At 40.4% G+C, this 22806-nt stretch overlaps 3 protein-coding genes across 13 annotated transcripts in view; 2 read left to right on the top strand and 1 right to left on the bottom strand.

The window, feature by feature from the left end:
• The window catches only part of mapk8b (mitogen-activated protein kinase 8b), a 116370-nt gene that overhangs the window by 17980 nt on the left and 75584 nt on the right, over nt 1-22806 (bottom strand). For 2 of the 8 annotated variants that reach the window (XR_013279611.1, XM_077503811.1), the window contains exons 1-3: nt 2329-2660; nt 1548-1892; nt 104-232 (exon numbers count right to left, since the gene is read on the bottom strand). Coding sequence is in view for 5 of the 8 variants with exons in the window: in XM_077503811.1 (XP_077359937.1) it covers nt 104-158 (55 nt within the window). In the remaining 3 variants the exon portion in view is untranslated. Of the gene's footprint in view, nt 1-103; nt 233-1547; nt 1893-2328; nt 2665-5420; nt 5494-22806 lie in introns of those variants that run through there. The other 6 variants (XM_077503814.1, XM_077503818.1, XM_077503816.1 and 3 more) reach the window with 6 other exon arrangements.
• Nucleotides 143-12745, top strand: frmpd2 (FERM and PDZ domain containing 2). 3 transcript variants are annotated; one of them, XM_077503803.1, is made up of 30 exons: nt 143-488; nt 1539-1660; nt 1737-1900; nt 2165-2230; nt 2365-2544; nt 2633-2708; nt 2772-2859; nt 2934-3090; nt 3162-3233; nt 4261-4435; nt 4507-4642; nt 4727-4865; nt 4937-5089; nt 5203-5388; nt 6441-6600; nt 6724-6922; nt 7097-7197; nt 7283-7363; nt 7468-7575; nt 7867-7983; nt 8389-8567; nt 8758-8856; nt 9084-9177; nt 10071-10156; nt 10236-10428; nt 11264-11478; nt 11565-11631; nt 11705-11843; nt 11967-12049; nt 12591-12745. In XM_077503803.1, exons 2-28 carry the CDS (start codon nt 1540-1542, stop codon nt 11743-11745), a joined length of 3453 nt encoding a protein of 1150 aa, XP_077359929.1. In that variant the 5' UTR covers nt 143-488; nt 1539; the 3' UTR covers nt 11746-11843; nt 11967-12049; nt 12591-12745. The 3 variants fall into 3 exon arrangements, with proteins under 3 accessions (XP_077359929.1, XP_077359928.1, XP_077359927.1); XM_077503802.1 differs by having other exon boundaries at nt 5215-5388; nt 11264-11631; XM_077503801.1 differs by having other exon boundaries at nt 144-488; nt 11264-11631; nt 11967-11997.
• Nucleotides 16935-22269, top strand: LOC144005547 (uncharacterized). Of its 2 annotated transcripts, none has more exons than XM_077503804.1 (3): nt 16935-17349; nt 18078-18581; nt 19204-22269. In XM_077503804.1, the coding sequence occupies exons 1-3, from the start codon at nt 17220-17222 to the stop codon at nt 21219-21221; spliced, it is 2652 nt and encodes an 883-aa protein (XP_077359930.1). In that variant the 5' UTR covers nt 16935-17219; the 3' UTR covers nt 21222-22269. The 2 variants fall into 2 exon arrangements, with proteins under 2 accessions (XP_077359930.1, XP_077359931.1); XM_077503805.1 differs by having other exon boundaries at nt 18078-18476.

The raw sequence follows: 22806 nt of genomic DNA on the forward strand, positions 1-22806 counted from the left end.
TTAGTTAACACATTCATTGCCAGACCAGCAAAAAAATGCATCATTTGACATCTTTTTCCGTCAATGGCAGTGAATGAGTTAAAAAGCATCTTTTGTGACACACCTGACAGAGACCATCTCTTGTGGTTGAAATGCCTCATTACCAGTGCTGCCTTCATTGGATTGGCCCTTCACTTGCCCCAGCTGCCGTTAGCCTGTCCGTCAAATCCAATTATGCGCTTAGATCCCCGGTCTAAAAATAGTCGAAAATGACAGAAAACACACAATCAACACGTCGCTTGTTGTGAGTGCAGAAGAAATGATATCTGCGGCCTTTGGTCTCTGCGAAGACAATTGATCTGTCATGAGGAAATGATGACGATGATGATCGGTAACAAGCTGCCATGACAGATGGGGACCTGGCGACGAAGGAGAGGTGGCAGCGGGGGATGTAAGAGGAAGGATTACATTCACAAGGCGGATGTCTGAGGGAAATTAAAGGGAATAAGGTAAGCTACATTATATGTAAACAAATAGTTATCACATATAAACATGATTAAAAGACCACCAGAAATACATAACACTTGCGCCACCGTGGTGCGCAATAAGTAATAGCTTCTAACGGTGTCTTATCTTTAGTATATAGGTACAGCTTTTATGCCAAACAACTACTTTTTTCCTCACACAAAAACGGAAGAAAAGGCATGCTAATCTTCACGTAACAGGTGGACACGTTTAGTCAACAATTTAGCAAACAATTTGAATGCAGGAATGTGAAGTAAGTAGTTGTAATGGAAGGATGGTCATGTGTTTACATGCATTGTTCAGGGCTGATTTTTTTTTTTTTTTTTTTTTTTTTTTTTTTTAAAGCATGATACACAGCATAAGCATGTTGGATGGAAGACAAGTTTTAACCAAATTTGGCCAAATAATATTAAAAAAAAAAAAAAAAAAAAAAAGTGACCAAAGGCAACATTTTTTAACCATATGTGCAATTACCCCCCAAACACACAAACAGGGTACAGGTTGAGTACACGTAAGGAAGCCGGGATTGGATTAGAACAGAACGGCTACTTCCGGAAGGGCTCTGACTAACAAGGTGCAGACTCGGGTCAATTAGTGGATCCAGAGTTCAAAGCAAACACGGTGAAGCAGCATTTAGCTGTTATGCTGCACGCAAATGGAATAAGTTGCCAACAGAAGTGAAGTTAGTCCCAAGCCATTGTAGATACTTCTAAATTCAGGTTAAGAATTATGTTGGGTTTTTTTTTCCCATACACAACCAAAATTGATCAAAGACAACCATTTCGACTCCAATTCCTCACAAATGTATCATTTCAAGTCTTCATTGAAACTAATATACAGCACATGTGCGTGGAATGTGACAAAAGTTGTGAGATTCCACCCTCCAAATTAAAAACCATGCTGATGGATGACCAGTTTTATTATTGGCCTATACATCTCAATATAAATAGTTTGTTAGATACTGATTACTAGCTGATACTGAGAGAAAAATAATCACGTGAGACATGTGCTGACATCTGTTTTCTTTCCATAAGGATGGGTACCTTTGTGACCCTGGCAGAGGTGCTGGAGGCCAGAGGTTCACCACTCGATGAGGACGAGGTCTGGTGTCTGCTGCTTGTCACCGCCGAGGCCTTACTGGATGTTTCCGAGAAAGGTCATTAGCCTTCCGCAAATTCCCGCCAATGATCCCACCCGTTTTCCCAAACAGTTTCTGCTGCCTTCCGTTTTAGGCTCGGGGAACATGTGCGGCGTCCTCGGCCCAGGCTCGGTGCTCCTGTCCGCTAACGGGCGTATGGCCTTCAAGGGCTGCGGGCGAAATGATGATGTGGCCTCTTTCGTGGCTCCTGAAGTCAGTCAGGGTCACACTGCCTCCACAAGAACCACAGCTGAAAAGGTTGTAAAAGTGAACTAAAAAGACCAAAGGTCAGATCGGATCTGTAGCGTACAATTTTATGTTATTTTTACATTTTACTACTTTTCTATTAAAAGCAAGAAAGGCCAATGGCATGTAAAGTAGCAACAGTCCAAAGTAGGGTTGGTAGTTCATGAGCATTGCTCAGCCTGGAGAGTTGGCGGCGGTTAGCGATTGGATTGCTACATCCTTGTAAGGGCAAACTTGGAATAACAAGGTGCCGTTTCTGTCCCTGCTTTCCCGCAGACACTGGTTTACTCACTGGGCATGACTTTTTACTGGTGCGTGGATTATCAGCTACCTCAAAACCAGGTACTTTGACTGCCATTGACGGGTAAAGACGTCAAAGATACATTTTTACAGGACTGGTGGTAAATGAGTCCAAAACAGATGGTGAGAATTTGTCAAACCTTTCTCATTCAATCTTCCTCGTTCCCCGTCTCCAGCCTGTCCAACTTAGCGCAGAGCTGGAGAGTTTACTCTTGAGCATGTGTGAGGACACAGTAGCGAGGCGGATAGACCTGATGACCGTGCTAGAGACCTGCGAGCTTCACCACAAGACCTTCATGCTTCATCCGGCCGAGCGGCGTGTCAAGCAGCTGGTAGAAGACACCTACAGAAACTCGGTTAGACAACCAACCGTCAACAATGATTCGACCTTGTTGGTCGGTTTCCGTTCGGTTTTTAACAGCAGCACAAACATCCCCGTGACAGGAAGAACCTGCACCAGTGACGGAAAATGGATCCCTGCTTTGTGATCGCAGTCAGATCATCAGGGACAAGTTACACGGTAAGAAAAGTCGTTGTGGTTTGTGAGACAAAAAAAACAACTTAGTACTGGATTGTATTTCAGGGCGTTCTTTTTGTAACTCGACATGGATGACAAAAAAGAAGATCTCCAGAACATTCTCAGGAGCATCCTATACACCCGAGTCCACAGGGTATGAAACGAAGTTATGCAGTAGATCTTTGGAGTGACCGATTTAAGAGAATGATGAAGTACATTCCCGCTTAGGATCCTGTCGGGAAGTCGACGCACCGAGAGTAATGGGAGCTGGCAGCAGTTCAGTCGTACCGTTTGCAGCCCGTACCTGGATGGAGGTCGGCGTGCTCACTCGAGGTTTCTCGCACGGTTTGATTCCATAATGAGCTTCAATGAGAAGAAGATGAAGGTGAGGGAAATTGATATTGCGAAACTAGTATCATTCAACTGCTAAAAGTACAAATGTGTCCTTTGTTGTAGGAAACGGGACCAGAGTTTATTAGAATGTCGGATGAGCCTGTGGTTGTGTTAGAGCTGCCTGGATCCATTTTGGTGAGAACTCAAAGGAATTCATTATCAGCAACCATTAGCTTTTTTTTTTTTTGATCTACAAGGGATTGTAATTAAAGTTGTTCCGCAACTGATTATTGCATTATGCATTCGTATCATAAAATATATAGTCAAAAGCCCTGCTCTTTATTTGGATAGTAATTGGTGGATCCAACCAGTCCAATCCCATCCAATATGGTCTCATCCAGGGGGTGTCCAAACTACGGCCCGGGGGCCATTTGCGGCCCGCCATACATTTTTTGGCGGCCCGTGGCAAATACTAAAAATAATTTTACATTTCTAGCTACGCAAAGACACAAATTTGCAGCTAATAATTTCAGTTTCAGAAATAAAAATAGTTCCATCCACTTGTTGCTTAGTGTCAAGGTCCAATTTGTGAAAACATCACATTCAATTAATGATTGTTCTTGTTGTGGTTCAGAATGTCAAGTTGGGATCAGCTGCTGCTCAGTGGAGAGGTGTTATCTATTATAGTGGCACACTGGGGTCACTATTTGCCTTGTGACTGTTAGCAGTTTTCAATAAGTAACTGCACATTATGTCAACAATTTATAATTGTTTCATTGATTTTTTTCCATGTTTAACTCATTCACTACCATTGACGGAAAAATCCGTCAAATGGTGCTTTTTTTTTTTTTTTGCTGGTCTGGCAATGAATGTGTTAATAAATAACTTTAAAAAAAAAATCAAAGTGGCCCTTGCAGCTTTCTATTTTTCTGTATGTGGCCCTCAGAGGAAAAAAGTTTGGACACCCCTGGTCTAATCCATAGGTCTCAAACTTCAGTGCTTGAGGGCCGCAGTCCTGCAGGTTTGCAGGCACCTGATTCAGAGTATCAACTCATCAGAAAGCTCTGCAGAACTTGGCGCGTTGGAGGTGGAAAACCTCTAAAACATGCGGACCTGAATCTGTGACCTCTAGTCTCATCGAATAGAAGAACCACAAGCTCAACAAGGTGTCAAATCACTTTCATTCTTTCTTCCATTTTGTTTTGTTTTTTTCATGGCGTAGTCAAAAAAAGGGAAATCTCCCAGCACGCAGAGAGAACTGACTGTGGTGATGCCAAACGGTCAGAACATAGCCGTCAAATGTGAGGTGAAATCCAGAGGCGGAGACGTGTTTGATATGATTGTCGCTCACGCCAACCTGGTGGAACACTTTTACTTTGGCCTCGCTTACATCGACGGTAAATGAGCAATTGCACTCACTGATATATTTCAAGGATATGACAATTGAGAATTTTCTTTGTCTCATCAGATAACGAGTTCTTCTTTGTGGACAATGATACCAAGATTTCCAAAGTTGCACCAGATAGCTGGAAGAAAGTGCCTTCAACCACCTTTGTCCTTTTCTTCAGGGTCAAATTCTTTGTCAACGACATTTCTACTATTTTGTAAGTATTTTTACCACCTAGTTATCAGCCCCCGGAATTACCCTTTGCTACAAATAGAAGTGATCCTGAATCACCTGCTATCAGGCACAAGCAGACCCACCACCAGTTCTACCTCCAACTCAGAAAAGACCTCTTAGACGACAGATTGTCCTGCCATGAAGAAACTGCTCTGTATCTCGGAGCTCTGGCCTTGCAGACAGAATATGGGGACTGCATGCCTGAGGTTTGGAGAAACATTATGTACATTTTCAATCGGATAATTCGATTAAAAAGATCATGTATTTTTTTTTTCAGGTGTATGGTAGAAACTACTATCGCCCTGATCAATATGTCCCCAAAAGTGTGATTGAGAAACGTGCCTTGCCTTACATCCTTGAAGAATTGCAACGGCTACATGCAAACAACGCCCAGATGCTCGCGGATGAATCCGAACTTGAGTTCCTCAAGGTAAGAACTTTTTTTTCGTTTTTTTTTTTATTACAAATCCTTCATTTCGAAATACTGTACACATTCTGCAATTGATTTTACTCAACAACAGACTTTGGTAACCGATCATGCAGGTGTGTCTACAGTTGCCTGAATACGGTGTCCTGTTCCACCGTGTGACGCGTGAAAAAAAGCCAGTAGAAGGAGAAATTATCCTTGGAGTTTGTGCCAAAGGCGTTGTTGTGTACGAGGTGAAAGATGGCTGCCGAAGCACGAGCCAGACTTTTTATTGGAGGGAGACAGAAACGATATCCTCCAATGTGAGTTGAATGGTAAACCAAAAATATCTTACCAATGGTTTCTTCTTCTAGTTCAGGGGTCTGCAACCTGCGACTCATGTGGCTCTCCAGTGCCTCCCTGTGGATCTATAAAAAATAAATAAATAAATAATTAAAAATAGTAAAAAAATTATAATTTTTTGATATATTTTTTTAGATATAATTTATTTAAATTAATTCATGATTTACATTTAAAAAAATGAATAATTAAAAATATTCACAAATTGTCAGGGCACAATTTTTAAGTAAAAAAAAAAAATATATATATTAGAAAAAAAGGTAGATTTTTTTTTTCTTCTAAATAACCTGAAAATGTCCAAAGAGTGACCATAAAATATACAAAAAGGAAGAGCAAAAGTAGAAAATGACGTAAAATGTCAATGGAATTGCCAAAAAATATTAGAGAATTAAATGTTAATTGCAGAAAATAAAATATTCAAATAGTAAGTATAAAATGTCCAAAAACAAAATAATAAATCCCCAAAATTACCATAAAATGTAAAATTGTCAGAAAAGTCAGAAACTTCATTTAGGTAAAGGCAGGAAAGAAAATGTACAAAAAGTAAACATAAAATCTCCAAAAACAACAGAAGAAACAAATGTCAAAATGTAGCCAGAAAATGTCCAAAAAGGAAGCAGAGACAGAATATTACCGTAATATGTTCATAAAATTGCCAAAAAATGTCAGAAATTTGACAGAAAGGCATAAAAGTCTTTAAAAAAAAAAAGCATGGAAAATTGTAACAAAAAAAGACGAACGATAGAAGGAAATAATTCTCGAAGTATTGCTATATATTTTTCTGTTATGGTGCAGCTCTAATTAGTTCTTGGGCCCTCAGTACATTAGACTGACACACTGTTTTGTTCATCGCAATGTTCAAATGTTTAGTGGCCCCAGACAGTTTTTTTTTTTTTTTTTTTTTTTTTTTGGCCTAAAATGGCTCTTTTGACAATAAAAGGTTGCTGAGCCCTGTTCTAGCTGAACTAATCTCATAAAAAAATTTTTTTTTTAAATGTTCTTTATATTCTTCCAGAGGCACAGATTTGTAATCGAGTGCCGGACCAGTAAGAAAAAGCACACCTTCATCACCGAGACATCAAAGACAGCCAAATACTTGTGCGACCTCTGCTCATCACAGCACAAATTCAACAATGAAATGAATTCTCGTCAGCTCAGTCACAGCCTGGTCTCAGGTCCGTTGGCGTACTTCACTTTTCAATGCGGTTCTCTGACGCATTTTCTTTTTTTAGTCCTAAAGACTGCGAATATTATCACAGAACTAAACCGATGGATACTTTTGCTGTATTTGTCTCTAGATGAGAACATTCCTCAATATGCAACAGCTTGCCGGACTCAAAACAGCCGTTTCAAGTCCATCGTAGGTTCGGAGACACCGCAGGACGACAGTGGTCTGACCACTCCTCAACACGAGTCCCTGACAAGGCTGTGCGCGGATGTTGCTGCTAGGATCGAGGCCCGCTTTAAACAGCAGCGCCAGTGCCTTTATGAACAGAGGTACATAATCATCTCATAATCATTCTCCAGTTTGGTCTTCACCTTTATGTCCTTGCTTAAAAGTGCAACTAACTCACAAACCAGCCAGCCCAGTTCAAACGGAACGTTTGACGTCTATATCCGTCAATGGCAGTGAATGAGTCAACTTTGAATTCTGAGAACGTCTCGTTGCAGTACATGCTCCAGCAGTCAGTGCGGCAGCACTGGCATGCGTTCTCCAGCCTGTTCTCAGAGAAGCGGATCTGAAGCTCCTTTTAGCTCACCTGCAGCCAGAGGTACAACCAGCCAGTCACGTAGCTTCCAGTTAGTCTCGTCAACTTTATAACTTTATTTTCCTGAGGTTAGATTTCTGTCCGATAGAAACTCCAACTAAACAAGGGCCATCGTCCGAAAGAGAGGTCCTATGTGTTTCTCTTAAGAAAGACCCGAAGCTTGGCCTTGGTGAGATGTTGTTAAATTACCTGAGAAGTTTGTTCCTAAAGCGGCTTTTTCTGATTGATTAGGCTCTCTCACAGTTGTGAAATCCAAATTGTGTGTTCGTGCAGGCATCATGATTGTGGGAGAAGACACAGTGGGACGTTATGATTTGGGCATTTTTATTGCATCTGTCGTGCCTGGGGGACCTGCTGATAAGGATGGACGTATACGAGCAGGTAGAGAATCCAAATGAACCCTCCAGCCCCCCCAAACCTCTCTGGACTACAAAGGGAATTATGATGCAATGACTTAGCCATTTTTAACTCATAAACTGCCAGCCCAGTTAAAAATGGAACGTTTAACGTCTATAACCGTCAATGGCAGTGAATGAGTTAATATAGTTTCCGGCTGTTATATATGCTCTTATTTTGCCATAAGGCGTATTGGAGGGTCTATTATGAACTGTATTTTGCATAATGTGGCTTTGGTAGAAACAAAAATGACAGTGACCTTTTTTTCCCCCTTAGGCGGTCGCCTGATCTCTCTGAACCACATCAGCTTAGAGGGCGCCACCTTTCGCGAGGCAGCGGAGGTCATGCAGAGCAGCCCGGAGGAGGTGCAGCTCATTATCTCACAGCCAAAAGGTGCTCTGCGTGCGCAGGATGTCAACGTATTTGCTTCCACACTTAAACAGAGTAAAATTGTTTACATTTACTGTGTACAAGAGGATTGGCCCATGACAAAAACATAGTGAAGTCAATTTTATTACTTTATTCTTTTTTTTTTTTTTTTTTAATGTTGCGCAAGGGTTGAGGAACGAACGCACAACCTTCATCTTGGGAGACGGCCACTCTACCACCTGAGCTATGCCACTCCTACTGTTTGCTGATATGCAAAAGGAGACCAAAAATATTCTCTCATTACACAAAATATTTTACTCCGTTCCAAGTGTAAATTTTATTCTGTTTAGAGTGGGACAAAATGTACTCTCAAAATTGACTGTGTATCTTATAACTTTACAATGAACTTCTATTTATTTTTATTCTCAGCCCCCCAAACTCCAAACACTCTGCGGCCTTCCGCATTGAGAAATTACGAGTCGCAAAGTACGCTGATGGCGTACGGACAGCCAGGGGACAGCCTGGATGAGATCGTTTCGGTCATGATGGAGCCAAAGACCGGCAACAGACTTCACCCTCCCCAAGAGGTCCGGATCCTAAACGCGCAGGTAGAGCAACAAAAAAAAGTGCCGATACTGTAAACTCCCTTGCAAAAATTATTTATACAATTAAGGTTAATTCCCTTATTTTTGCCGAGGAATGGAAACATTCGTGTTTGAAAAAAAAAGAGGTCAACATTTGAGCTTTATTTTTATGTGTTTTGACTGAATCTGAGACGCAGTTTTGTGTGGCTTTAAGGACGGCTGTTCACCTCCTTCCTCTCTGAACTGTGTGAGGTCGGAGGAGAACATCGTGAAGCTCAAGAAAGTAGCCGGAAGCCTGGGCATCAGCATCACTGTGAGTTTGCAAAGTCTTTTCTTAGAAGTTGCGGGTCAGGCGAACTTGAACGAATGTGGAAGTCGCCGAGTCTGCTTGACGCAATCTCGTTAACATTCGTGGTCCAATAGGATTAGAGACGTTGCTCTTGTTGTGACGTCAAAACTATTGATTTCATTGTTGCAGTAACACTTGCTTCATTTATTCGTATTGACTGAATTAACGCAAGACAAAATCCTATCACTCAGGATGGTGTCAATTCGAATGCACCCAACGGCGGAATCTACATCAAGACTCTCGTTCCAGGAGGGTCCGCTGAGAGAGACGGCCGCGTTCATCCAGGTATAGCTAAGGAATCGAGAGTCGACGTGCTCAATGCGTTTTAGAACCATACTACCAATTCTGTGACCTGCTGCATTCAGGTGAAACCGTAAAACCCAAATTGGCATTGAATTTATCTCATTATGATGTTCAAATGTACACTGCGTTGCTCGTTTATTCAAAGGACGGCTTAGTGCACATGTAGTGGGTGTCGTTTTTGCATGTCTACAGTATGTGAAAAGAGGATTTTTTTTTCCCGACGTTTTCATCTGTATGTAAATCGGTAAAAAAAAAAAACTAAAAAAATAAATAAATACAAAATGTTCCTGCTTTTCCATGTCCAGGGATACTTAAAGTTCACAGACTCCCTCTAGTGGTACATGAAAGAATCACTGAATCCAGATATTCAAAAACTGGGAAAGATAGTTAGCTAAAAACAAGTTAGCAAGTTGGCTAAATTTCTACGGAAGAGAATTAGGCCAGTGAATAAGAAAAAAAAAAAGTTGGCAGGCTTCTGACTTTATTCTCAGAAATCAAAATTCTGATTTTATTCTCAGAATTCTGACTTTGACTTCCCCCCACAATTCATAACTCTCCGTCACAAAGTCAGAATTCTCACTTTAATGTCAGAATTCTGAGAATAAAAAGTGAGAATCCTGTGAACACTTTTTCTTTTTTTTCCTCACTTGACTGGCCCTAATTCTCTTCCGTACATTTGTAAAGTACAGTTGAGTTGTATTTAATTTTTAAATACATTTGCATTTAATCGTTTTAATATAAACTGTTTTTATTTTCCAGTCATTTTTTTATTTTTTATTTATTTAACTTATGTGCAATATATTTTATTTGAAAAAGTTGTGTGAAAAAGTGATTTTTGTTTGTTTGTTTGTTTGTTTGTTTGTTTTCTGTCCCAGGTGATAGGATATTAGAGGTTGATGGGATTAGTTTTCAAGGTGTCACCTATGAACAGGCTGTGGAATGTCTGTGCAAAACTGGGGAGGTAAGTGCAACATGACTGATCAATCTTCAGTTGAGGGAGATACTAATGGAAAACCTCGCAACCACCCCCCGTTCTCCAGATGGTGACTTTAGTTGTGGAAAGTGCGCCCATGAGCTTCCCTCGGGTTTCTGGGAACGACTACACTGATAGCACTGAGCCCACTCGTAACGCTGATGTAAGGAGGCACCTCAGAATCAACAGCGCCTCATCTATTAGCACCCCTTCACACATATTCTGTGACCGGCCCAGGGACTACAACTTCATTACTGACGGTATTTTCAACTCCTATTTGGAATACAATTTACTGAAAGCAGTTGTCACTAAGCCGAGTGTTTTAACAGCAAACTCATGTGACTGCATGACACTTCCTCTTCTTGATCTTCCTTTCTGACCCTGACCTTCCTCTTCTTATCCCTCTGGCCTTCCTTATCCTCGGATCTGACATCCCTCTTACGAACAGAACAACAGTAGATTATTTTCGAAGAAATGAGTGAGTTCTGCGAATTTTACCTGTGGCCAGTTCAGTTTCAGAGGTGGCAAATCCAAGTCCAGAAAGGAAAAACCCTGGTACAGTTTGGCTTTAGCCCCAAGTACTAGCTAGCTAGCTCCCGGGTGCTTGTTTACCTGCTAAGAAGCTAGCTAGCTAGCTAGCTAGGGCAGGACTTGGATTTCCATCTCTGTTCAGTTCCTTATCTGTCACCTGTTACTGATGGATTAATTCATTAATTTATTTTTTATTTTTTTATTGCTTTCAATGTGTCATGCAAGTAATGATTTCCGTACTTTGAAATTGTCATTTAAAATGAACTCATTCAGTGCCATTGACGCCAATACACGTCAAAAATCCAAATGTGCTTTAAAAAAATTGTGATCACTACTTCTTATCTTTTCTTACCATTCTGCAAGATGAGCAAAAAAAAAAAGAAGTCAGTTTTTGCAGATTTAAAAAGAGCTAATATCGCAGGCTAATTTATCCGTCAAGCCTTATTCAGTCCACCCATGGTGACTATCGTTCCACAATCCCAATTGCATATGTACTCATGTTAAGATCGATGTTCTTCTCTTTTCTCCCATGCATCTCCACTGCCCCTCACCAAACCCCCTCAGAAAATACGCAAGAGGTGACTCTGACCAAGACCGCCAATGGTCTGGGCTTCAGCTTCATTATGTGTGAGCTGGACCCGCCCATTCCGGACTTTGGCAACCTGATCCGGATCAAGCAGCTTTTCCCCGACCAACCGGCCCAACTAAGTGGCAGGATCAATGAGGGAGATGTACTTTTGGCCATCAATGGCCAGTCGCTCAAGGAGCTGTCTTATCCTGTATGTGGATTAGCATTTTAAATTTGGAAGTTCACCTCTAGCTGAACTCTGCTCAATCAAGTTTGCGATCTTTTTTTTTTTCCTAGAAGGTGCTAAAGCTGTTCAAGACGTCAGGCCCTGAGGTCCGATTGACGCTCTGTCGGCCTTTACCAGGTATTTACACACACGTCTTTGCGGCCATAGACATTTCCAGACACTCTTTTTTCTCACTTTGTGGTTTCTACAGGGATCCTTCCGTCTATCTATCAGCTTACAGGAGGAACGTGAGTCTGTCATGCGTCACAACAGCAACCGACAACATTCGGAGGCAAGACTCTGCATCCCGATCAGACGGAAGTGAGATACGAAGAACCTTCGGCTTACAGGTCAGTAGGATGGTGACTAAGTTTGTTTTTGTTTTCGAGGAATGGTGGCTGTGCTGAATTTGCAATACAGTATAGAATTTTTAAATGAAATCGGATAAAAATGATGTTATTTTATGTTCCCAGCATACAAAAGAAACGGATGAACTGACTGCAGGTGAATCGTGGGTGCCAGTATTTTCTTTGTAGAGAGAAGTAGTAAAGTAAAGGTGAGGAATTGACGATTAACTGTATCAATACATATACCCAACAAAAATATCAACGCAACAATTCTGTTTTTGCTCCCATTTTCAACTCAAAGATCTGACACTTTTTCCACATACACAATATCACCATTTCGCTCAAATATTGTTCACGAACCAGTCAAAATCTGTGATAGTGAGCACTTCTCCTTTGGTGAAATAATCCCACCTCACAGGTATCAAGGTATCAAGATGTTGATGTGATTAGAAACCTTTTTTTTTTTTTGCTTTGTTTTTATACATGTTTTTAATTATTAGTGCACAGGTGTCCCTTAGACTGCCCACAATAAAAGGCCACTCTGAAAGGTGCAGATTTGTTGGGTCTCATGTATAAGGTATAACCAGCCAATCATGTAGTAAACTGGGTTGGCGAGATACATTACAAAGCATCCACCACAAGGTGGCAGACTTGTGCTTAAAATAGTCAGATTCCCTTTCACTGGCTCAATGTTATTTCACCCTCGAGCCATCAAGTACTGATGCAGTCATTTTTACTTGTCTTCCACAGGCAACTGGAATATACAGTAAACCAAAAGAAGACTCAGCAATTCCGGTCTTTTCCATCTCTACGTATCATGATATCAAACCTTTTAACAAGCTTGGTTGGGATTTTATTTGTAGAAGGAACTATTTTGTCTCCAAAATAAAACCACATAAACCGGAGTTTGACCTCAATGTGGATGATTCCCCTTTGGAAAAACACTAATTAAATATCAATTAGACAAACTGGGCAGCGCAGACACTCGCGCACACCTCCCTGGTTAAGAAGGAGCCGGTTATCGTTTGTGCAGACTAAACGTAAACTATAACAATAAAGACTCACTAGGAAAGTAATGGGCTCAAAAGCAAAAAGGTTCGTCTTTATAACCTGTACAATTAAAATAGTTTCTTTATCATGTATCAAATAAATTCATATATATTTTTTCAATAATATATCATGTTTTTACGAACGCGCACTAAGTTATTTTGGAGTTGCCGTAGTTAGCGATCAAAGATTGCGGGATCTTCTACGCATGCGCGTCACCGATCGTGACGTGCAGGGTCACCGATAGCGTCAAGTGCCGACACGACACCGACCATCCTCGAATGCAGTCGAAGATTTCTTGCCGGTTTGTGTATTGAACGGGCTGAATACTCGACACGGTACACACATTACTACTTTACTGGACTAAAACGAAACTCATCTAATGATTGTGTTCGGGTAAACTCGTCTCTGTGCGCGTTGAAGCCTCTCGGCTTAACGTAGTTTAGCTCGCGAGCCGCTAACAAAGAGATGCTTTCGATAGACAAAGTGTTGAGATTCTCCTGTGAAAATGTGCGCAAGAAGGACAGCAACGTACGCGGAGGAAGTTTGTGGAGCGAAAGAGGAAAACGAGCATCGTCGTCAACTACTGGACGCAAACAGACATTGCCAGCAGCCTCGTGTTGTGCTACGCAGAGCAGGTTTGTACACTGTATATTTTTAGAGAAATTACTGGGTCTCAATTAGGTCTCAGTCTAGAGCTCTACAAACACTTTGAAATCTCAATTCATCTGGCTCTCCCAAGAACCTTCATTATGAATATTACCCATAATACCACATCTGTTTGTTTTCTTGTCTTGCAGACATCAGTGAATATGTTTGTCTTGAGCAGCAGGAGCCGGAGCACCTTCACATTAAAAAAGAAGACGAGGACAAAGAGGAAGAACATCAGTCTCCTTCCATAAAAAAAGAGGAGGAGCCAGAGCACGCTTGCGTAAAAGAGGAGCGAAAAGACCCTCCCTACATCAAAGAGGAGCAGGAGGAAAAGGATGTCGATATGTTGCCAGCGACTGGTGTCCCCTTGAAGAGTGGCGATGGTGCAAGTGAGGCGAGCAGGGGGGCGGAGCCTCCAACCAGCAGCTCATGTCAACAAATGACAACTGAAGGTGAAGGAGACCACTGTGGAGGATCACAAGTAGACGGCCTCATAGCTCCACTGTCAGAAAGTGACGACGCTATGTCAGATGCTCTTCAGGATGAGGATGAAGGTGAAATGACATGTCACACTGACAACAAACGCTGGAAATGTTCTCTGTGTTGGAAAACTTTCGCTTGTAAGGAATATTGGAAAAAACACGTGAAACTACACACAGGTGAGAAACCTTTTTCCTGCACAGTTTGTGGGCAAAGATTCTCTCACAAGGTAACCTTAAAAAGACACACAAGAATCCACACTGGTGAGAACGCTTTTATCTGCTCACTTTGTGGACAAATATTCTCTCAGAGAGGACATTTAATAAGTCACACAAGAACCCACACCGGAGAGAAGCCTTTTGTCTGCTCCGTTTGTGGCCAAAGATTTTCTCACAAGTTAACCTTAAAAAGTCACACAATAACCCACACTGGAGAGAACCCTTTTATCTGCTCACTTTGTGGGCAAAAATTCTCTCAGAGGGGAAATTTAATAAGTCACACAAGAACCCACACTGGAGAGAAGCCTTTTGTCTGCTCACTTTGTGGCCAGAGATTTTCTGCAAAGGGATCCTTAAAAATTCACACAAGAACCCACACTGGTGAGAAACCTTTTGCGTGCACCCTTTGTGAGCAAAGATTCCCTCGCAAGGGAAGCTTAATACACCACACAAGAAAACACACTGGTGAGAAACCTTTTGCCTGCTCAGTTTGCGGGAAAAGCTTCTCTGAGAAAGGAAACTTAAAAAAACACGCAAGAACCCACACTGGTGAGAAACCTTATGCCTGCTCAGTTTGTGGGCAAAGATTCGCTTACAACTGTCAGGTCAAGACACACAAGTGTGCTGGTGAAGAACACAGTAATCAAGAAGCTTGCAATGAAAATGTAAATGCTTAGGACCTGGGGTCCATTTCACAAAGCAGGTCTAGTGAGAACTTTGAGTCTGTTAATCCCGAAGAAACTGCGAGAAACTACCTTCTCCGTTTCAGAAAGCGAGGTTAACTGAAACCAGAGAAAGAGAGGTACTTGTTTGCTAAAAAGCTAACTTGGGATCTCTGTCACCGTAGTAACAGAGTCTATGATGAACCTAACCTGGTCGGTTCCAGGTTTATCTCAATGAACCTCGTGTTTCTCCCTGTCTCCGCCTCCTTTCAGCCACACATTAAATTTGATGTCCTCTCCTCATTCATTCAGTCAATTGGTAAGTTATGGCGTAACATAACGGTAGTTCTGCCATCTGTTGTTTAAATAAACAAAACAAAAAACTTAACCAACCAACTTAATAAAATTGCTTGAATGGTAACACACGATCGAATCAAATTAATCCAAAGTGAATATATTAAAAGCCGAAACTGCCAGTTTCACTCTGGAAAAGGCACTTTTTTTTTAAATACAGGATTTAAACAAACAAACTACTTCTCAATTTTACAGATCAGAGCTTGTCTTCATTTCTGGTGGTGATTTTGTCCTAAAACCAAAAACTCAGTTTCCGATCTCAGGGGAGGTCAACTCAGTTCAGGGTTAGTCTCAGTTTGTTGAACCTGCTTTGTGAAATGGACCCTTGAAGTATTCTATTAAGGTAAATATTTACGAAAACGTACATTATTTTATTCTTTGTAGCATGATCTTTTTTTTTTTGTTATCACGTAGTCTTTGTATAATCTGAAAGTGTCCTGTGGGCAAGTGTTGAGAATTAGTACTGGTGCAAAAATATTTTCAGCAATGCATGTGCTTTGTACAATGTTATGGTGATGTCCATATTAATGATTAGTGATGTCTAGTAAGTGATTGATTAGATAAACTGTGAAGAAACTGACTTTTCAATGAGAAGGTTAAATGTGATTGTCAATGAAATACAAATCTGATCAATCTTCAATAAAATTGTTTGGATATGTTGAAGTCCAAGATATTCAGTGTTTCAACTTCCTTTTATGTTGTTTTCATTGTCATTTTTTTTTGTTATGATTAATTGCTGCATGCTTTATATCTAAGTTCTCCTTCCTTTCATTGGAAAAAAAAAATGTTTAGTTGAATTTTATTAAAGTCATGGAAATATTGCATGATTATTTAGGTTGTGTAAAACATAATAAAAATGCATTTAAAAATATAAATGAAAATTAAAACAAAATATAAATATCCATACATAAAAGTAAAAATATATACAAAAAGAAAACACGAGATTAAATATAAATGTTCTGCCCTCATTTATTTATTTCGTGCTGCAGACGCTCTGCCCGGTCGAAATGTTATTCAAATGAGGGGGCGGTCCTAAGGGCGCCTTGGCGAACAAGGACGTCTCGCCGGCTTGCATTGGAGAGCTCCAGCAATGGACAACTATCTTGTCCACTGTCACCTCGACTTGTCAAGCAACTTTAATCGATTCAAATCTGCACAAAAGGAATTTTTATAATGCTACTTTAGTCTTGTTTAGTTTAGGATCCGTCTGGCCATGTAGCAAACAGGACTGAAATGGAATGATCTGATTAGCTGTTGACCAGATAGAGATTAAAGATTCTGACATCACATAGTTACATGCCGATAAAGATTCCTGACATCACATAGTTTCTGACATCACATAGCTTCAGACCAGTTGAAAGATATTAAAGATTCCTGACACCACATAGCTTCTGACCAGTTGGAACTAGCTGCTGATTATATGCTGATTGCATCAGTTCAAATGAAACAAAAACACTGTAGTTACATGCCGATTGCATCTTGCATCAGTTCAAATAAAGTCAAATAAAACCAAACATCAGACATTTGCCACAAACAAAACACAGTCATGACATTGAATTAATAATAAAATAGATTGAATAAATGAAATACGCAAATTAATTGCCTCAGATGTGACAAATATTGTCAGTTTATTGAGAATATAAACGGACAATTTCCAGCCAATCCTGTGGCTTGACGTCATCGGTAGGCGACGACCCCAGCCAGATCACATCTTGTACCGACACCGACCATCCTCGAATGCAGTCGAAGACTTCTTGCCGGTTTGTGTATTGAACGGGCTGAATACTCGACACAGGGCGCACTTTATTACTTTACTGGACTAAAACGAAACTCATCAAATGTTTGTGTTCGGGTAACTCGTCTCTGTTCGCGTTGAAGCCTCTCGGCTTAGTTAGCGTAGTTTAGCTCGCTAGCCGTTAACAAAGAGACGCGTTCGATATACAAAGTGTTGAGATTCTCCGGTGAAAATGTGCGCAAAAAGGACCGCAACTGACGTGGAGGAACTTCGTGGAACGAAAGACGAAAACGAGCATTGTCGTCAACTACTGCACGCGGCCAGACTTTGCCAGCAGCCTCGTGTTGGACTCTGCGGAGCAGGTTTGTACACTTGTTACTCTCACTTGCTTAGAAAATCCTGCGATACTTGGTGAAAATATTCCTGTTTATTATTATTTTGTTTTCATTTTAAAAGGGGAGGGACGTCTTTACTGCATGGAGATTAATGGTTGGATTTCGTTTTGTTTTTCCCCTAAATGATTCAAGTCGCACTTAAAATGGGTTCATCAAATGCACCACAATTTAACAGAACATGTTATACCTATCATACCTCATTATTCAAATTTGATCAAGCCAGTCCAGAGGTATCTAAATTTGTAGTTCATATATAACCCCAACGCCACCCCACTTTTTTAAATGTAATTACCTGGGTGAAAGGGGAACGCTTGTGATCAAGAAAAGTGGTCTATTAACTTAAAAATGGAGTACTTGTATCTCTGTAATGGATACAGATTTTTTGTTTCAAAAATTTAGACTCATAATGCATATTGTGGAAAAGTTTAGTGGCCTGGTAAACAAAAAATATTTGCAAATGTAGTAACTGAGCCTATAACGTAATAAAATACCAATATCACTTTAATATAATAAAGGGCCTCAGACGGTCTGGGATAAATTTCAATATGTTGTATTAAATAGTGCCGTGAAAACGTATCTCTCTCAGTGTAAAACTCTCCAAACACTTAGAAATCTCAATTCATATAGCTCTCCCAATAACCTCCATTATGAATAATAGCTATAATACCATGTGTTTGTTTTCTTGTGTCTTGCAGACATCAGTGAATATGTTTGTCTTGAGCAGCAGGAGCCGGAGCACCTTCACATTAAAAAAGAAGACGACGGCAAAGAGGTCCCCAAAGAGGAAGAACAGCAATTTCCTTCCATTAAAAAAGAGGAGGAGCCAGAGCATGCTTACAAAGAGGAGCTAAAAGACCCTCCCTACATCAAAGAGGAGGAGCAGGAGGACAAGGATGTTGATAAGATGTTGAAGAGTGAAGATGGTGTAAGTGAGGCAAGTAGATGGGTGGAGCCTTCAACCACCAGCTCATGTCAACAAATGACAACTGAAGGTGATGGAGACCACTGTGGAGGATCACAAGCAGACGGCCTCATAGCTCCACTGTCAGAAAGTGACGACGCTATGTCAGATGCTCTTCAGGATGAGAATGAAGGTGATATGACATGTCACACTGACAACAAACGCTGGAAATGTTATCTGTGTAGGAAAACCTTCGCTCGTAAGGAATTTTGGAAAAAACACATGAAAATACACACAGGTGAGAAACGTTTTCCCTGCACAGTTTGTGGGCAAAGATTCACTGGCAAGGTAACCTTAATAAAACATACAAGAAACCACATTGGTGAGAAACCTTATGCCTGCTCAGTTTGTGGCCAAGTATTCTCTCAAAAGGGACACGTGAAAAGTTGGTAACAAGAAGAGCATGCATGTTCGGCCTCCACTTTGTGTGCTTGTGCTACACAACGACGTCTTTAACAGTTTCAGGGTGGAAGAACAACAGACAGTTCAGCACCATCAAACTAAGTCATGAAGCCTTTTTTTTTTTTTTTTAAATGAGATTTTGGCATTAAAGTTGGCTGGATGTGGTCCGCATACAGATGACAATGCGTTAGAGTACAGCTTTGTTGACTTTGGCTGTTGCATCCAAAATGGCGGATGATGACATGGCGAAGATGCGGTGGATGGCCTATATTTAGAATATTTATTCTGATTAATGAGATATTTTTAGGCATGAGAAATTACAGTCACTGGATGACCAATTAGGTCTCACTCTAAAAGTCGACAAACACTTAGAAATCTCAATTCATATAGCTCTCCCAATAACCTTCATTATGAATAATAACCATAATGCCATGTGTGTTTGTTTTCTTGTCTTGCAGACATCAGTGAATATGTTTGTCCTGAGCAGCAGGAGCCGGAGCACCTTCACATTAAAAAAGATGACGACAGAGAGGTCCCCAAAAAGGAACAACAGCAGTTTCCTTCCATTAAAAAAGAGGAGGAGCCAGAGCACGCTTGCATGACAGAGGAGCGAAAAGACCCTCCCTACATCAAAGAGGAGCCGGAGGACAAGGATGTTGATATGTTGCCATCGACTGGTGTCCCCTTGAAGAGTGAAGATGGTGCAAGTGAGACGAGTAGATGGGAGGAGCCTTCAACCAGCAGCTCATGTCAACAAATGATAACTCAAGTTGATGGAGACCACCGTCGAGGATCACAAGCAGATGGCCTCCTAGCTCCACTGTCAGAAAGTGACGACGCTATGTCAGATGCTCTTCAGGATGAGGAGGAGGCTGAAGGTGATATGACATGTCACACTGACAACAAACGCTGGAAATGTTCTCTGTGTAAAAAAACTTTGGCTCGTAAGGAATATTTGAGAAAACACATGAAAATACACACTGGTGAGAAACCCTTTGGCTGCACAGTTTGTGGGCAAAGATTCTCTGAAAAGGGAACCTTAAAAAGTCACACAAGAACCCACACTGGTGAGAAACCTTTTGCGTGCACCATTTGTGAGCAAAGATTCTCTCACAAGGGACACTTAAAAATACACACAAGGACCCACACTGGAGAGAAACCTTATGCCTGCTCTGTTTGTGGGCAAAGATTCTCTCAGAGGGGACATTTAAAATTACACACAAGAACCCATACTGGAGAGTACCCTTTTATCTGCTCACTTTGTGGGCAAAGATTCTCTCAGAGGGGACATTTAATAAGTCACACAAGAACCCACACTGGAGAGAATCCTTTTATCTGCTCAGTTTGTGGCCAAGGATTCTCTCAAAAGGGAAGCTTAAACATTCACACAAGAACCCACACTGGTGAGAAACCTTTTGCATGCACCATTTGTGAGCAAAGATTCTCTCGCAAGGGACACTTAAAAATACACACAAGAACCCACACCGGAGAAAAACCTTTTGCGTGCACCATTTGTGAGCAAAGATTCTCTCACAAGTTAAGCTTAAGAATTCACACAAGAAACCACACTGGTGAGAAACCTTATGACTGCTCAGTTTGTGGGAAAAGATTTTCTGCAAAGGGAAGCTTAAAATTTCACAAAAGAACCCACACTGGAGAGAACTCTTTCATCTGCTCAGTTTGTGGCCAAGGATTCTCTCAAAAGGGAAGCTTAAAAAGTCACACAAGAACCCACACTGGTGAGAAACCTTATGCCTGCTCAATTTGTGGGAAAAGATTTTCTGTAAAGGGAAACTTAAAAATTCACACAAGAACCCACACTAGAGAGAAACCTTTTGCGTGCAACATTTGTGAGCAAAGATTCTCTCACAAGTTAAGCTTAAAAATTCACACAAGAACACACACTGGTGAGAAACCTTATGCCTGCTCAGTTTGTGGGAAAAGATTTTCTGTAAAGGGAAACTTAAAAAGTCACACACGAACCCACACTGGAGAGAACACAAGAACCCACACTGGAGAGAACTCTTTTATCTGCTCAGTGTGTGGCCAAGGATTCTCTCAAAAGGGAAGCTTAAACATTCACACAAGAACCCACACTGGTGAGAAACCTTTTGCCTGCACCATTTGTGAGCAAAGATTCTCTCGCAAGGGAAACTTAATACAACACACAAGAACCCACACTGGAGAGAAACCTTTTGCATGCACCATTTGTGAGCAAAGATTCTCTCACAATGGAAATTTAATGAAACACACAAGAACTCACACTGGTGAGAAACCTTTTGCCTGCTCAGTTTGTGGGCAAAGATTCTCTCATAAGTATCAGGTGAAGAAACACAAGTGTGCTGGTGAAGAACGCAGTAATCAAGAAGCTTGCAATGAAAATGTATGGAACTCTGAGTCTGAATCTGTTAATCGTGAAATGCGAGAAACTGCCTTAATCAGAGAAACCAGCCTGTTTGAAAAAAAGCTAACTTAAGATCTTTGTCAATCACCGTAGTAACAGTGTCATGAACCTAACCTGGTCGGTACCAGGTTTATCTCAAACAACCCCAAGTTTCTGCAAAAAAAATATTGATTAAGAAAAAAAGCGCGATTAATCGGATTAAAACATTTAATCGTTTGACAGTTCTAATGAATATATTAAGTTTAATGAACTCATGATTAATTAAATTTAATATATTCACTAATTCAATACACAGCTTCATCCGTCCTTACTTTTGCAACATTACCAGCCATTGATGTGCAGATTTATGTGATTAACTCCAAGTGAAAACTCTGCGTTGACAAAACTGACTCAAATCAGCTGTCATGGAAGCAAAAACTCAGTTTCCGATCTCAGGGGAGGTCAACTCAGTTCAGGGTTAGTCTCAGTTTGTTTAAGCTGCTTTGTGAAATGGACCCTTGAAGTATTTTACGAGGGTAAATATTTACTAAACACATTATTTTATTCTTTGTAGCATTATGTCTTTTTTTTCTTTCTTTTTTTTAAATCATCTTGTAGTCTTTGTATAATCTGAATTCCTCCTGTGGGCAAGTGTTGAGAATTAGTACTGGTGCAAAAAATATTTTCAGCAATTCATGTGCTTTGCTCTATGTTATGGTGATGTCCATATGAAGTAAGTGATTGATGAGATGGACTGTGAAGAAACTGACTTGTCATGGGAAGGTGAAATGTGATTGGGAATAAAATACTGATCAATCTTGAATGAAATTGGTTGGATATGTTGACGTCCAAGCTATTCACTGTTTCAACTTCCTTTCATGTTGTTTCCATTGTCATTTTTTTGATATGATTATCAATTTAATATGATTAATTGCTGCATGGCTTATATCCAAGTTCTGTTTCCTTTCATTGAAAAATAAAATGCTGAGTTGAATTTTATTAAAGTCATGGAAATATTGCATGATTATTTAAAAATGCTGTAGCATGTGATTAAATTGAATGTGACACCTTTATATTCACATGGTATTCCTGGTCTATATCTAAATATTCTGATCTGTAATATGAATGTAAATGCATGTTTCTTTTGGCATAAACAAAAGCGAAAGAACCTACTGAGTTTCTTTCTGTGAACATTTTTCTCAAACTTTTCTCATGGGTCTTTAGGAAGTAGTTTGAGGCAGGAAATGGCATCTAAGGGTTCAAAATCTATGGTCCGCCAAAATTAAAAATAAATGACTAAAAGGGTAAAAATAAAAGCTGATTTAAAAATATATATAATTGAAATTAAAACAAAATATAAATATACCCAGCCAGACATGTGGCTAACAGGTCTGACATGAATTATCTGATTGGCTGTTGACCAGATAAAGAGATTAAAGATTCTGACATCACATAGTTACATGCCGATAAAGATTCCTGACATCGCATAGCTTCTGATCAGATGAAAGATTAAAAATTCCTGACACCACATAGCTTCTGACCAGTTGGAACTCGCCGCTGATTCCATCACTTCAAATAAAACAAAAACACTGTAGTTACATGCCGATTGCATCTTGCATCAGTTCAAATAAAGTCAAATAAATGAATAAATTATAAGTACACAAATTAATTGCCTCAG

This window comes from Festucalex cinctus, chromosome 17, assembly GCF_051991245.1.
Source record: "Festucalex cinctus isolate MCC-2025b chromosome 17, RoL_Fcin_1.0, whole genome shotgun sequence".
In the NCBI taxonomy this organism is placed as follows: Eukaryota; Metazoa; Chordata; class Actinopteri; order Syngnathiformes; family Syngnathidae; genus Festucalex; species Festucalex cinctus.